Raw genomic sequence first — 16,786 nt, 5'->3', positions numbered from 1 at the left:
AATATAATAATAATATAATGTACTAGTAAGCATCTACACTGTAATTAGACTGCAGCCTGCAAGCACCATGATGTAAATTGGTGACTCTAGTTGGGAAGGGAGGGACCACTTTTCATGACTAGACAAGAAAAAGGTACCTGTCCTTACCATACATTTGGTTTAATTTATTTGAGCTCTGCTACCACCTGGTGCTTGTTAGGCATACTTGTGCAACACCCTCTCCAGGTTGAAGTTACCCTGATATAGGATATACTTCTTCAAACCAAAATATGAACAAATAATAAAACACGTTTGATTTTGAATTGCTAAGAATTGTTTCATCTTATTTTTGCCGATTATCAAAGACCTCTGCGATTATTCCGATAATTGTCTTCAGGCACAATACAAGGCCACGTGCAAGAGATCTGGAGGTCCTTACTATATCCTGTCGCACTAATGACGACCCCTCTGCTGTCAAACAAACACACAAAGGTATTTAAAATGCGATAAAACCGAATTGTTCCATTTAAACATGTGGCGAAATATTGTATTTAAACGATATGTTGTTTTAGATTTCGTTGAGGAGGAATAATATCGCATGTTAAAGTAGCACCAGTTAGTTAGTGAGCTAACGTTATCTAGTTTGCTTTTTGGCCAGCCTGTTACAGTTGCGTTCTAGTGTATTGGTACCCTTGTACGTCTATTTTAAATAATTCAATACGTCTTCAAATATAAATTAAAAAACGTGTTCACACGTGTACTGTGGTAAGTTGCAGGTATTTTTACAAGGTAAAAACAGCCATTCAAATCGTGTTGAAAAGAGAACAGGATATTCTGCTTCATTATAACGTTACCACTGTGAACATGGCCAAGGGGAAAGAACTATCTGAGGATGTAAGGAATTTGATTATAACCAAACATGGACTTAAGCAAGGTTACAAGTCCATCTCCCGAGACCTTGGCATTGCTGTTTCCACAGTTCGTAATGTTATCAGGAAGCATGCTGTCCATGGAGTTGTAGTCAACCTCCCAGGACGTGGTCGCAAGAAGAATCTGGTTCCACCGGGTGAAAAAGAGAGAACTTGCAAGAAGAATCTGGTTCCACCGGTTGAAAAAGCAGTTCGTTCTGCATCTATCCAAAATAAAATGACATCTGTTTGTGATGCCACCATTGAAGACAAGGAAAATGGTTCCGAGTCGACGGAGTCTCAGGTATGTGCTTTAGAACGACTGCTAACCGTTGTAGGTTATCTAGCTAGGCTGGCTAACACATTTAAAACAAGTCTTGCAATCTGAAATTGCAAACAAGTAACGAGCTAGATTCACACCTTAACTTGTAGGCTAGACAGTGAATAGAGCAAGAATCTAAGGACAATAGAAGCGAAGAGGGAAGTCGGAGGAAGATATTTTGGGGAGTCCAAAGCCAGAGAGCTAGAGAGAAACGACAGGGGGGACTTTAACAGGGAGAGAGAGAGAGAACACACAGCTCCAGTTTAAGACCCATAAAGAGTGAGGAGAGGTAAATGGATGTGGCCACATCTCACAACATAATTTGCACAAGCACCTGAAGGTAAATGACGAGCCATTATGGTGTCTGGGTAATGTAGTGTTTCCCCATCACCTTGTTTCAGGACAAGGAACATCCACGGCTTCTCATCCCAGAGTTATGTCGTCTTTTCTACCAACTCGGCTGGGTTACAGGGACAGGAGGAGGGCTAAGTTTGAGACGTGGGTAAGTGCTCTGACTTTAATATTGTTTAATATTTTTTTTAAATTCAAAACCTCATACGTGACTTGGTCTTTAGTTAAATGTAGAGAGAGAGCTAATATATATGCATGCTAGCTAATGAACATTCATCTCCCCATTTTGTTGTACCTAGAGATCAGATCTACATTGCCCCGTCTGGAGTGCAGAAGGAGAGACTACAGGTGAGCAGGGCTGGTGTTTTGCCTTCATATCATCATAGAGACTACAGGTGAGCAGGGCTGGTGTTTTGCCTTCATATCATCATAGAGACTACAGGTGAGCAGGGCTGGTGTTTTGCCTTCATATCATCATAGAGACTACAGGTGAGCAGGGCTGGTGTTTTGCCTTCATATCATCATAGAGACTACAGGTGAGCAGGGCTGGTGTTTTGCCTTCATATCATCATAGTCTACAGGTGAGCAGGGCTGGTTTTTTGCCTTCATATCATCATAGAGACTACAGGTGAGCAGGGCTGGTGTTTTGCCTTCATATCATCATAGAGACTACAGGTGAGCAGGGCTGGTGTTTTGCCTTCATATCATCATAGAGACTACAGGTGAGCAGGGCCGGTGTTTTGCCTTCATATCATCATAGAGACTACAGGTGAGCAGGGCCGGTGTTTTGCCTTCATATCATCATAGTCTACAGGTGAGCAGGGCTGGTGTTTTACCTTCATATCATCATAGAGACTACAGGTGAGCAGGGCTGGTGTTTTGCCTTCATATCATCAGAGCCAACTTGGACTACCTAGTTTGACAGTTTCTGGAGATATGTTTTTTATGTGTGTGTTGCACCCTGTAGCCAGATGACATGTTTGTCTGTGATGTGGAGGAGCGAGACATCAGCTCCCCACCCCCCTGGAAGAACCTGAAGAAGAGCCAGTGCACCCCTCTGTTCATGAATGCCTTCACTATGAGAGGTGAGCTCTCTGTTCATGAATCATACACTATGAGATGTGACTTCTCTCTGTCCATGATTGATACACTGAGAGGTGAGCTCTCTGTTAATGAATAATACACTATGAGGGGTGAGCTCTCTCTGTTAATGAATGATAGTCTATGAGGGGTGAGCTGTACACAGACCCACGAATAGGCCAACATGCTAACTGTCTCCCTCCTGTTCCTCAGCGGCGCAGGCCGTCATCCACACCCACTCCAAGGCTGCCGTCATGGCAACTCTGTTTTATCCTGGCAAGGAGTTCCGCATAACTCACCAGGAGATGATAAAGGGAATCCGCAAGGGCACCTCCAAAACCAACTACAGGTAGGCACATGGCTAGGACACCTCCAGCACCAACTACAGTTAGGCACATGGCTAGGACACCTCTAGAACCAACTACAGGTAGGCACATGGCTAGGACACCTCCGACACCAACTACGGGTCGGCACGTGGCTAGGACACCTCCGGCACCAACTACGGGTGCACGTGGAGAGGACACATCCGGCACCTCCAGCACCAGGTAGGCACATGGCTAGGACTCCTCCAGCATCAACTACGGGTGGGCACGTGGCTAGGACACATCCAGCACCAACTACGGGTGGGCACATGGCAGGGACACCTCCAGCACCAACTACGGGTCGGCACGTGGCTAGGACACCTCCAGCACCAACTACGGGTGGGCACGTGGCGAGAACACCTCCAGCACCAACTACGGGTCGGCACGTGGCTAGGACACTTCCAGCACCAACTACGGGTCGACACGTGGCTAGGACACCTCCGGCACCAACTACGGGTGGGCACGTGGAGAGGACATCTCCGGCACCAACTACGGGTGGGCACGTGGCTAGGACACCTCCGGCACCAACTACGGGTGGGCACGTGGCTAGGACACCTCCGGCACCAACTACAGGTGGGCACGTGGCTAGGACACCTCCAGAACCAACTACAGGTGGGCACGTGGCTAGGACACCTCCAGAACCAACTACAGGTGGGCACGTGGCTAGGACACCTCCAGAACCAACTACAGGTGGGCACGTGGCTAGGACACCTCCAGAACCAACTACAGGTGGGCACATGGCTAGGACACCTCCAGCACCAACTACAGGTGGGCACATGGCTAGGACACCTCCAGCACCAACTACAGGTGGGCACATGGCTAGGACACCTCCAGCACCAGGTAGGCACATGGCTAGGACACCTCCAGCACCAACTACGGGTGGGCACATGGCTAGGACACCTCCAGCACCAACTACGGGTGGGCACGTGGAGAGGACACATCCAGCACCAACTACGGGTGGGCACATGGCTAGGACACATCCAGCACCAACTACGGGTAGGCACATGGCTAGGACACCTCCAGCACCAACTGCGGGTAGGCACATGGCAGGGACACCTCCAGCACCAACTACGGGTCGGTACGTGGTGAGGACACCTCCAGCACCAACTACGGGCGGGCAGGTTGTGAGGACACCTACCTCCAGCACCAACTACAGGTGGGCACGTGGCTAGGACACCTCCAGGCAGGCAGGTTGCGAGGACACCTCCAGCACCAACTACGAGCTGGGCCCTGGCGAGGGCACCTCCAGCGCCAACGACGGCCGTATAAGTGCTCAATGGGAAAGGGGATACCTAGTCAGTTGTCCAAATGAATGAATTCAACATTTAACCCAACCCCTCTGAATCAGATGTGCGGGGGGCTGCCTTAATCAACATCTACATCTTCGGTACCCAGGGAACAGTGGGTTAACTGCCTTGTTCAGGGGCAGAATGACAGATTTTTACCTTGTCAGCTCAGGGATTCGATCCAGCAATCTTACGGTTACTGGCCCAACACTCTAATCACTAAGCTACCTGCCAATGTGCTACAGTGTGAATGTCTGTACTGAAACAGTCCAGCCCCGGCAGTTTATGGAAATTAATGTGGGAATCCAGATGTTACCTTGTAACTCCTGTCAATTCTGGCACATTTTCATCCAGGGGAGACTGACACTTGATTTTAGATAGTGGCCCTATTGACTATGCATTCTGCTCACACACTGACGTTGACGTGTGTGTGTGTAGATATGATGAAACCCTGGTGGTCCCCATCATTGAGAACACCCCGGAGGAGCGGGACCTGAAGGAGCGCATGGCGCTGGCCATGGAGCAGTACCCAGACTCCTGTGCGGTCCTCGTCCGGCGCCACGGCGTCTACGTGTGGGGGGAGTCCTGGGAGAAAGCCAAGACCATGTGAGTTAATGAATAACTATGAAGTAACACAATGTTTTATAGAAGTAATACTTTTATAGAAGTGAATAATAATTAATTATAAATAGTCTAAAAGTAATGTTTGTAGAAGTATTACTGTGAATGTGTCATTTAGACTGAATGTATCACTGTTTTAAATGCATCATTGGTGCTTTCTAGAGGTTTGTGTGGTAGTGGGTTATCCGCGTGTCTTGTTCCAGGTGTGAATGTTATGACTACCTATTTGACATCGCCGTCCAAATGAAGCAGAGTGGAATGGATCCTTCAGCACCACCCGTTGAAGAGAACCATTACTACGATGTCCAACCATCCCAATAAATGGAGGCAAACAATCAGGGCCTAAAATGAACGCCTGCCAAATGTGGATTTTTTTTCCCCCAGCCATGTCGCCGGGTGGTCAGGACTTCACAGTGCAAGTATTTCACTTGCATTTGTGAATATAAAAAGTCAAGTTTGATCACATTTACAGTGACATATATGCTGCACTTGCTGTTTTCAAAATATTTCTGCCGTTTTTGTTTCATAGCTGGTAATATATAGCCTATTCCACCTCGCTCTGCAACACAGCCTGGCTGGGGGACTGTACGCACGTGAAGAGCTGAGTGAAAGATTACATTTTTAGAAGCGCTGTGCACAGGCATAAAAGTTGGTCTAATTTACTTGAAAAGAAAGTCTACTGAAGTGAAACCCTGTCCTTGTATTTTTTGGCTATTTACATTGTTTTGTTCACAAACTAGGTTGTTTTTCTATGTTTGAGTTTCAACTGCTTGGGAAGAGAAGGCCACGCTTCTACTAGTCAATCTCACAGGCAGAAACAATACTGATTTGCGCTGCCACGGTAACCCTCCCGCCCTTAAAGGTGCAGGTGAACATTTTTGTCTCTGATATTTTGGTTAAAAATTAAATTAATCAATATACCAATTTACTTCTTACTAGTAATACACTTATTGTTTTAGAAACATTACAAAGCATGCTCATCTGTTTTTTTGTGTTTTGTTGGTGTAATTTTTGTGGAAAAAATATTTTGGCTTGTAAAAAAAAATCTGAGTGCCTGGTAGATTACAAATAATAATAATAAATCATCTTGTCACAGTGGCTTTTGTACCAAAAAGTACATTTTATGTCCTGCAAACAAGCATTAGAAATGTCAGAGTATATTAAAATACATTATCTACAGTAATAGTAGAATGATGTTATACAATATTTTACCCCCAAAACCTCTTATTGGTCCTTAAAAGACAGACTGGCTGTTGTCAAATTGACTAGACCTGAGCCACACACTAACCCATTGTGCTACTGCCACAGGCTTTATTTGACGAGATTTGCTGGCCTCAAAAATATGACGTGTAGCTCCTTTTTAAAAATTCCTTGTGGGATAAGTTAATCTCTTTTTAAAGATTAGGCTTTCCACAATAACGCCACTTGTATTGGCCTCTTGTATTGACATGTGCAGTTGTAGAGCAACATGAGGAGCCTGTCTCATGTTGAAATGGGTGTCAAAGAAACATTTGAGCTGTTAAAGGTGACTGTGGTCTTACTCTGACCAGACAGTCTGTATCACTACCATCTGAACTATTACAAGATTGTTAAGTGTCTATTCTCTCTCTTGAGCATTCAATGGCATCTGAAAGAATTAGACATATAGGTGGGGGGGGTTGGTGTGTCATATCACGCAAACCCCTGTCTGCACTTATAGAATTCAAATTTAGCGGGAGTCAACTAGGGTTATTGTCTTGCATACTGCAAATCAAACAGCCTGACGGATGTGGATTGTTCACATGCGAACAGACGTTTCACATAATATAGCAAAACATGAATCATGTCTGATCAATAAGGATGTTAAAGTGTGCAAACCTTTTTTTGTTTTTCAAAATATGAAATAGAAATGTGTGCTGGGATTGGTTAATACTTGCTCTGAGACACAGAAAGTCGCATAGAAGATAGTTGGTGCGGGAGTCTTCCAATTCAGCCCTCTGTCTTCCTGGATTTGTCTTCCTTCCTTTATCCAATGGGTTCTACCAGCCATTGCATGGTCGCTGTTCATGTTGTGCAGAACCTCCGATTCCAGGATTTTGATTCTGCCGTGGTCCATGGTGCTGAATCTCAGATCACTGCTGTGTCCTTGTTTGTCTAGATCTAGCATTCTATATGTTTTATTAAGTACTGGGATTTTATTAAGAGCGATTACTGAAGGTAACCAACCTCTGCTTGACTGTTCAGCATAGCAGGTAAATGTTAGTTTCACCCGAATTAGAAGTGTTGATACCCTCTCCCTGATTTTTGTTGGGGAAAAATCATGTATTTGTCTTAGACAGTGCCTTCAGAAAGTATTCATACCCTATAAGTAGAAGGCAAGGTGATCCAATCTCACTTCTGCTGTTTTTGTCTAGGGAGACCCTGGCCCAGGCAATTCGACAATCCAAAAATTACACCAATATCTCAAATCTACGGATCATAGCATATCATTATACGCCGACGATATCTTTATCTAGACAGTGTATCCTAATTCCTCCCAAGAGCTTTGAAGATCATAGACAAATTCAGCTCCATCTCAACTAAATAAATCTAACCAAATCTGCCCTACTGCCTCTGTCAACCCTGAGGGAAGACTCCATCTCTACCAATTGAATCCCAGTTGAAATCCATAATGTGGTTTAAAAGTGTGTATTTTTAATTGAAACGTTATTTAACTAGGCAAGTCAATTAAGAACAAATTCTTATTTACAATGACGGCCAAACCCGGACCACGCTGTGCGCCGCCCTCTGGGACTCAATCATGGCTGGGTGTGATACAGCATGGAATCGAACCAGGAACTCTAGTGATGCCTCTTGCACTGAGATGCATTGCCTTAGACCGCTGTGCCAATATATATATATATATATATATATATGAGAGCAAGGTAAGTGAGCCCGGTTAAAAATGAACAAACATACAAAGAGGGGAAGAGCGAGGACTATCCGTATCAAACTTTAAATTGTATTTCCAGACACAAGCATTTCACCCCATCATAAATTGGTTTAGACATGATTATTCTGCACCCTGGCTGAGTATAGTGAGAAATATGGTGTCTCCTATTGCCCTGGAAGAGGTGGTCTCCACTGATATATCCCTTAACCAATGTAATATGGAGTCTCCTATTGCCCTGGAAGAGGTGGTCTCCACTGATATATCCCTTAACCAATGTAATATGGAGTCTCCTATTGCCCTGGAAGAGGTGGTCTCCACTGATATATCCCTTAAACAATGTAATATGGAGTCTCCTATTGCCCTGGAAGAGGTGGTCTCCACTGATATATTCCTTAACCAATGTAATATGGGGTCTCCTATTACCCTGGAAGAGGTGGTCTCCACTGATATATCCCTTAACCAATGTAATATGGAGTCTCCTATTGTCCTGGAAGAGGTTGTCTCCACTGATATATCCCTTAACCAATGTAATATGGAGTCTCCTATTGCCCTGGAAGAACATTGTTACTGGGAATCAAAATGTCATGCCGTGTGATCTGGCGGGTGGCCTTTTGCACCCCCCTCCCCAATGGTCCAAATGTGGAATCCGTACCCCTTGCCGAAATCATGGACAGTAATGGTTTGAGAACATTCCAGGATTTAAAAGACATACTGTACACATTACCAGGCAAATTGTTTATTTTTTCTATATTTACAACGTAGGTCAGCAATGCTGGCCTAGAGTCCCTTGGGAAATACAATTTGCAAACCATCCAATGATGTGATTTATAAATAAATGATCTGGGCTCCCAAAGAAAAGATCTCCCTTTTGGAAAGCTCTTATTCTGAGCTAGCCATTAAAGTATGGTACACAGATCTTATTGAATCTGAACAACCATTTAACTGGAACAGAATATGTAAAAATATGATCTTGGCATCCCATAATCCGAACCATCAATGTATACACTTATACAGACTGTATTTGACACCAAAAAAACGTTTTTTTTGATGAAATTGGCCAGAACTTTCAACTATTCACTGTGTCCCCTAAATCAGGTAGACACATTCCTCCATATGATGTGGGACAGCCCTGCAGTTAAATGCTTTTGGGGCAAAGTGATTCAATTAATTTTCATGTACATGAATGTAAATATTCCAATGCTTTGCATCTGTTACTTAACGATAATGGCTCCTTGAATCAATTAATCAGAGACGATTACTGCTGACTCTTAGATGGCAATCACCTGACTCCCAATTCGCCAAGGGCTACAGTTACTATTAGAAGTTACTACATTTATAATTAGCGACAGCAGGAATACATGGTGCAAATCAGGGAACAATTGAGACCTGGACAAATATACTTGACTCTGTAAAGAATCATCTCAGATCCAGCCCAACACATAGAAATAAACCATTCATAAAAGCCCAACAAGCCTACAAACAATATATGTAGTACCATCAGAGTTTTCACACCCCTTGACTTAATCCACATTTTATTGTTACAGCCTGAATTCAGAATGGATAAATATAAATAAATATATCTACATAAAATACTCCATAACGACAAAGTGAAAACATGTTTTTAGAAATCTTAGTGCATTTACAGTATGTCAATTAAATCTGTGTTTCATTTTCAATAAGTATTCACACCCCTGAGTCAATACTTTGTAGAAGCACCTTTGGTGGCTATTACAGCTATGAGTCATCTTGGGTTTGTCTGGATCAGCTTTGAGTCATCTTGTGTTTGTCTGTATCAGCTTTGAGTTGTCTTAGGGATGTCTGGATCTGCTTTTGGTCGTCTTGGGGATGTCTGGATCAGCTTTGCACATCTGGATTTGGGGATTTTCTCCCATTCTTCCTTGCAGATTTTTTCAATCTCTGTTAAATTAGATGGGGATTGGCCTTGAAGAGCAATCTTCAAGTTTTTCCACAGATTTTCCATGGGGATTCAAGTCTGGGCTTTGGCTGGGCCACTAAAGGACTTTCACATTCTTGTTCTGAATCTGTTCTAGCGTTGCTTTGACTGTATGCTTGGGGTCATTATCCTGTTGGAATGTGAATCTTGTTCTCATCAATGTTTTGCTTGTATTTGGTTCCATTCATTGTTCCCTCTATCCTTACCAGACTCCGTGTCCCTGCAGCTGGAAAGCATCCCCATAGCATGATGCTGCCACCACCATACTTCACAGTAGGGATGGGTTGATGAGCTGTGCCTGATTTTCTCCAGACACAGCATTTTGCATTCAGGCCAAAGAGTTAATTTTTTTACGTTTTTGCTCTGAATCTTTCACGTGTCTTTTTGTAAACTCCAGGCGTGCTGTCATGTGCCTTTTCTCAGGAGTGGCTTCCATCTGGCCACTCTCTGGGTAGTTCCATATTTTGTTTCCATTTACCAATGATGGAGACCACTGTGCTCTTGGAAACTTTCAACACTCTAGAAGTGTTTTCTAAATCATGTCCAAACAATTGAATTGGCCACAGGTGGACTCCAATCAAGTTGTAGTGACATCTCAAGGATAATCAAAGGAAATTGGGTGCACCTGAGCTCAATTTGGAGTGGCATATATTCCACGTTTTGTTGTTACAGCCTGAATTCTACACACAATACCCCATAATGACAAAGTGAAAACATGTTTTCAGATATTTTAGCAAATATATTGAAAATGAAATACAGAAATATCTCATTTACATAAGTATTCACACCCCTGAGACAATACACCTTTGGCGCTCTAAGAGCGTTGCACACCTGGATTGTACAATATTTGCAAGTTGGTTGTTCATCATTGCTAGTCAGCCATTTTCAAGTCTTGACATAGATTTTCAAGCTGATTTAAGTCATAACTGTAACTCGGCCACTCAGGAATATTCAATGTGGTCTTGGAAAGCAACTCCAGTGTATATTTGGCCTTGTGTTTTAGGTTATTGTCCTGCTGAAAGGTGAATTTGTCTCCCAGTGTCTGTTGAAAGCAGATTGAACCAGGTTTACTTTAAGGATTTTGCCAGTGTTTAGCTCCATTCTGTTTCTTTTTATCATAAAAAAAAACCCTCCTTGTCCTTGCATACCCATAACATGATGCAGCCACCACTATGATTGAAAATATGAAGAGAGGCGCTCAGTGATGTGTTGGATTTGCTCCAAACGTAATGCTTTGTATTCAGGACATAATTCCTTTGCCAATTGTTTTGTCAGCTTTACTTTTAGTGACTTATTGGAAACCAGAAGCATGTTTTGGAATATTTTTATAGCTTCCTTCATTTCACTCTGTCATTTAGGTTAATATAGTGGAGTAACTACAATGTTGTTGATCCATCCTCAGTGTTCTCCTACCACAGCCATTCAACTCTGTCATTTAGGTTAATATAGTGGAGTAACTACAATGTTGTTGATCCATCCTCAGTGTTCTCCTACCACAGCCATTCAACTCTGTCATTTAGGTTTAGTATAGTGGAGTAACTACAATGTTGTTGATCCATCCTCAGTGTTCTCCTACCACAGCCATTCAACTCTGTCATTTAGGTTAATATAGTGGAGTAACTACAATGTTGTTGATCCATCCTCAGTGTTCTCCTACCACAGCCATTCAACTCTGTCATTTAGGTTAGTATAGTGGAGTAACTACAATGTTGTTGATCCATCCTCAGTGTTCTCCTACCACAGCCATTCAACTCTGTCATTTAGGTTAGTATAGTGGAGTAACTACCATGTTGTTGATCCATCCTCAGTGTTCTCCTACCACAGCCATTCAACTCTGTAACTGTTTTAAAGTCACCATTGGCATCTTTGTGAAATCCCTGAGCGTTTTCCTTCCTCTCCGGTAATTGAGTTAGGAAGGACGCCTGTATCTTTGTAGTGACTGGGTGTATTGATAGACCATCCAAAGTGTAATTAATAACTTCACCTTGCTCAAAGGGATTTTCGATGTCTGTTTTTTTGTTGTTGTTGTTGACCAATCTACCAATAGGTGATCTTCTTTGCTAGGCATTGGAAAACCTCCCTGGTCTTTGTGGTTAAATCTGTGTTTGAAATTCACTGAGCGACCTTATAGATAATTGCATGTGAGGGGTACAGAGATGAGGTAGTTATTTTAAAATCTGGTTAAGTGTGCCTTGCTGGTTAAGTGTGCCTTGAATTCTAATAAATCCCTGACAGTGTCACCAGCAAAGCACCCCAACACCATGATGTCCTGATTCACGCAGTCTCCTCTGAACAGTTGATGTGGAGTTGTATCTGTTACTTGAACTCTGTGAAGCATTTATTTAGGCTACAATCTGAGGCGCTGTTAACTCTAATGAACATATCCTCTGCAGCAGAGGTAACTCTGGATCTTCCTTTCCTGTGGCGGTCTTCATGAGAGCCACTTTCATCATAGCGATTGATGGTTTTTGCGAGTGCACTTGAAGAAACTTTCAAAGTTCTTGAAATGTTCCATTGACTGACCTTGATATCTTAAAGTCGATGATGGACTGTTGTTTCTCTTTGCTTATTTGAACTGTTCTTGCCATAATATGGACTTGGTCTTTTTCTAAATAGGGCTACCTTCTGTATACCAACCGTACCTTGTCACAACACAACTGATTGGCTCAAATGCATTCATTGAAATGCATTCCAGGTGACTACCTCATGAAGGTGGTTGAGAGAATGCCAAAAGTGTGCAAAGCTGTCATCAAGGCAAAGGGTGACTACTTTGAAGAATCTCAAATATAAAATATATTTTGATTTGTTTAACACTTTTTTGGTTACTACATGATTCCATGTGTTATTTCATAGTTTCGATGTCTCCACTATCATTCTACAATGTATAAAATAGTATAAATAAATAAAAACACTTGAAAGGGTAGGTGTGTCCACACTTTTGACTGGTGCTGGATATCAGACCAGGTTTTGTTCTACAGTAAGTAGGGATGTAGAATGTGTCTAAATTGACAATGAGATAAAGTACAGCCTTGATATTCTTCTGAGGATATGCTTCTGCCAGCCTGGAATCATTATTTATTTAGACTAGAGAGAATCTGGTTTCTCCTCTGCATTAGACTTTCAACACTAGCCTGATATGTTTTAGAAGTTAGTTTTAGTTTGCTCCACAGAACGTGTAGATCAGGACTGTTTTGATCTACGTTAACTGATCTCCTACCAGATCTCCCAGGTGATAAATGAAACATTACACACGCGCCCAACACACAGGGCTGACTGTCAGTCAACCTCACAGCCAGTCGTCTCCTGAGGACACTCCCCTGTGTAGTGGCAAAATGGAAGTCCCAGCGCTCCTGCCAGCGCTGCTTCCTTTCATTTCCATCATGGAATTCCACCCTGGCTAGCGTGTGCCACGCCGCCTCCAGTAACATCAGACAGACGGTGCCTGTGGATCCCACCTCTGTGGGCGCCGCCACTCTCCTGCTCTCATCCCTGTTCATCATCACACACCAGCGGGGAGTTCTTACAAGATGCTTCTCCATGAGCCCTACTGACTTCCCTCGTCTTGTCTGCTGTGTGTGCTGAAAATATACCACTGCATTCAGAAGACCCCCCCCTTGTGTTGCTTAGCTAATGCTGTTAGAAATACAGATTGTGATGGGCACGTCACTGTTTGATAATTGTGAAGAAATTCCTGTTTTGACAATGTATTACACAAATAGATTTGTTAGCAATCCTTTATTCAGATTTTTATTTTTTTAAATGTCTATACCGTATGTCCATGTCCACTGCAAGAGCTACTCCGTCTTGAAAGACCATAAACAGAGTTTGAGTGAAACAGTATATTTTTTTGAATATGGAAAAGGCTGAATTGTTTGTCTGTCTTGGGCTCTTTGAACATGTGTGTTACAGGAGCTGAATACATTGTGGATCACCTACAGGAGGGGGTAACCTCAGTTCAGTGCTTTGTGGATCACCTACAGGAGGGGGTAACCTCAGTTCAGTGCTTTGTGGATCACCTACAGGAGGGGGTAACCTCAGTTCAGTGCTTTGTGGATCACCTACAGGAGGGGGTAAACTCAGGTTTTGTGCTTTGCAAGAGTTGTGTTCAAAGAACTGAACTTAACTAATTGGGTTTGACTTTCATTTGTCATTGGTGTGCATTTTCTTCCTGCTTAGGGTCCTGAGCTATACAGCCAACCAAATATTATCTCACTGTGCAATTATCAGCAGCACACATAAAACACACATCAGACAGTTTGAAGTCTGTGATGGAACTAAACCAAACCAAATATTAATCACACTTGGCAAAATTAGCAAGCACAGGAATAATATGAATAATTAATGATTTTAGGATAATGGTTTTGCTGACAAACATACAACAAATACGTTTTCTTTGTCAATCATGTTTCTCTCAGACCTAGGAGCACAGGGAAGCAGTTAGCAGTCACTGTGAAGCATGTTTCCTTCAGACCTAGGAGCACAGGGAAGCCGTTAGCAGTCACTGTGAAGCATGTTTCCTTCAGACCTAGGAGCACAGGGAAGCTGTGAGCAGTCACTGTGAAGCATGTTTCCTTCAGACCTAGGAGCACAGGGAAGCAGTTAGCAGTCACTGTGAAGCATGTTTCCTTCAGACCTAGGAGCACAGGGAAGCAGTTAGCAGTCACTGTGAAGCATGTTTCCTTCAGACCTAGGAGCACAGGGAAGCCGTTAGCAGTCACTGTGAAGCATGTTTCCTTCAGACCTAGGAGCACAGGGAAGCCGTTAGCAGTCACTGTGAAGCATGTTTCCTTCAGACCTAGGAGCACAGGGAAGCCGTTAGCAGTCACTGTGAAGCATGTTTCCTTCAGACCTAGGAGCACAGGGAAGCCGTTAGCAGTCACTGTGAAGCATGTTTCCTTCAGACCTAGGAGCACAGGGAAGCTGTGAGCAGTCACTGTGAAGCATGTTTTTCCTTCAGACCTAGGAGCACAGGGAAGCCGTTAGCAGTCACTGTGAAGCATGTTTCCTTCAGACCTAGGAGCACAGGGAAGCCGTTAGCAGTCACTGTGAAGCATGTTTCCTTCAGACCTAGGAGCACAGGGAAGCCGTTAGCAGTCACTGTGAAGCATGTTTCTCTCAGACCTAGGAGCACAGGGAAGCCGTTAGCAGTCACTGTGAAGCATGTTTCCTTCAGACCTAGGAGCACAGGGAAGCCGTTAGCAGTCACTGTGAAGCATGTTTCCTTCTGACCTAGGAGCACAGGAAAGCCGTTAGCAGTCACTGTGAAGCATGTTTCCTTCAGACCTAGGAGCACAGGGAAGCCGTTAGCAGTCACTGTGAAGCATGTTTCCTTCAGACCTAGGAGCACAGGGAAGCCGTTAGCAGTCACTGTGAAGCATGTTTCTCTCAGACCTAGGAGCACAGGGAAGCCGTTAGCAGTCACTCTGAAGCATGTTTCCTTCAGACCTAGGAGCACAGGGAAGCCGTTATAAGTGATATAAGATACTTCTACAGGAAAGTACTTTCTCTGCCAGCTTTTCCCCAGTGTCATCAGCCTCCATCCTCCTCTCCTCATAGACAAAAGAGAAAGGCTAGATAAATGCACTGACCAAATTAATATGCAGAGTAATCAGTATAGCCTCTAGCGGGGTGCATACTGCCATATCAACCAAGTAAATCAAGCCTTCTCTTGATGAGCTGTCTGCATAGACCAGGGGTGTCAAACAAATTTTCTCCACAGGAGCGCAATCCTTCTTCCCCGAGGTCCGGTGGACCGCATTTAAAATGTTATATTTCCTCGCTGTCAAAAACATCAAATAAAAATGTATTCTCCCTGACTGTCTAGCATTCGTTTCTATGACTGTTAGCAAGCTGGACAGAGTGAAGAGGCTATAAATATAGGTATATTATGATTTCTACAACATTGTTCCGCAGGCTGGATTGAATGAGCCTTGAGTTTGACACCTGGCATAGACTATCCCTTGGCTAATGATGAGCAGACTGCATAGACTATCCCTTGGCTAATGATGAGCAGACTGCATAGACTATCCCTTGGCTAAAGGTGAACAGTCTGCATAGACTATCCCCTGGCTAAAGGTGAGCCGACTGCGTAGACTATCCCCTGGCTAAAGGTGAGCCGACTGCGTAGACTATCCCCTGGCTAAAGGTGAGCCGACTGCGTAGACTATCCCTTGGCTAAAGGTGAACAGTCTGCATAGACTATCCCTTGGCTAATTATGAGCAGTCTGCATAGACTATCCTTTGGCTAATTATGAGCAGTCTGCATAGACTATCCCATGGCTAATGATGAGCAGTCTGCATAGATTATCCCTTGGCTAATTATGAGCAGTATGCATAGACTATCCCTTGGCTAATGATGAGCAGACTGCATAGACTATCCCTTGGCTAATTATGAGCAGTCTGCATAGACTATCCCTTGGCTAAAGGTGAGCAGTCTGCATAGACTATCCCTTGGCTAATGTTGAGCAGTCTGCATAGACTATCCCTTGGCTAATGATGAGCAGTCTGCATAGACTATCCCTTGGCTAATGATGAGCAGTCTGCATAGACTATCCCTTGGCTAAAGGTGAGCAGTCTGCATAGACTATCCCTTGGCTAATGATGAGCAGTCTGCATAGACTATCCCATGGCTAATGATGAGCAGTCTTCATAGACTATCCCTTGGCTAATGATGAGCAGTCTGCATAGACTATCCCTTGGCTAATGATGAGCAGTCTGCATTGACTATCCCTTGGCTAATGATGAACAGACTAAATAGACAGAGTATTAGTAAATCCTTCTGTCTCTGCCCATATCGTCTGGTTGCTTCCGGGGATGTACCAACGCTCCAGCTGTTGCCTAGTTTACGTTGCTCTAAGGTCTGGGATATCTGAGACTACTCCCCAGAGGAGACTACTGCCCAGAGGAGACAATCAATCAAATGTATATATAAAGCCCTTTTTACACCAGCCGATGTCACAAAGTGCTGTACAGAAACCCAGCCTAAAAGCCCAAACAGCAAGCAATGCAGATG

The 16,786-nt window shown here is 43.6% G+C and overlaps 1 protein-coding gene across 2 annotated transcripts; it reads left to right on the top strand.

The window, feature by feature from the left end:
- The first annotated feature begins 416 nt into the window (after nucleotides 1-416).
- LOC139403887 (methylthioribulose-1-phosphate dehydratase) lies at nucleotides 417-5,261 on the top strand. Of its 2 annotated transcripts, XM_071147080.1 has the most exons (8): nucleotides 417-471; nucleotides 959-1,191; nucleotides 1,611-1,711; nucleotides 1,860-1,908; nucleotides 2,528-2,645; nucleotides 2,854-2,989; nucleotides 4,727-4,894; nucleotides 5,113-5,261. In XM_071147080.1, the coding sequence occupies exons 2-8, from the start codon at nucleotides 1,126-1,128 to the stop codon at nucleotides 5,228-5,230; spliced, it is 756 nt and encodes a 251-aa protein (XP_071003181.1). In that variant the 5' UTR covers nucleotides 417-471; nucleotides 959-1,125; the 3' UTR covers nucleotides 5,231-5,261. The 2 variants fall into 2 exon arrangements, with proteins under 2 accessions (XP_071003181.1, XP_071003180.1); XM_071147079.1 differs by lacking the exon at nucleotides 417-471 and having other exon boundaries at nucleotides 688-1,191.
- Nucleotides 5,262-16,786: the final 11,525 nt, after the last annotated feature.

Source organism: Oncorhynchus clarkii, unplaced genomic scaffold (genome assembly GCF_045791955.1).
Source record: "Oncorhynchus clarkii lewisi isolate Uvic-CL-2024 unplaced genomic scaffold, UVic_Ocla_1.0 unplaced_contig_12719_pilon_pilon, whole genome shotgun sequence".
Classification (NCBI taxonomy): Eukaryota; Metazoa; Chordata; class Actinopteri; order Salmoniformes; family Salmonidae; genus Oncorhynchus; species Oncorhynchus clarkii.
Note: the sequence above shows the minus strand (reverse complement) of the source record. Positions and strands in the feature narration are given on the sequence as shown.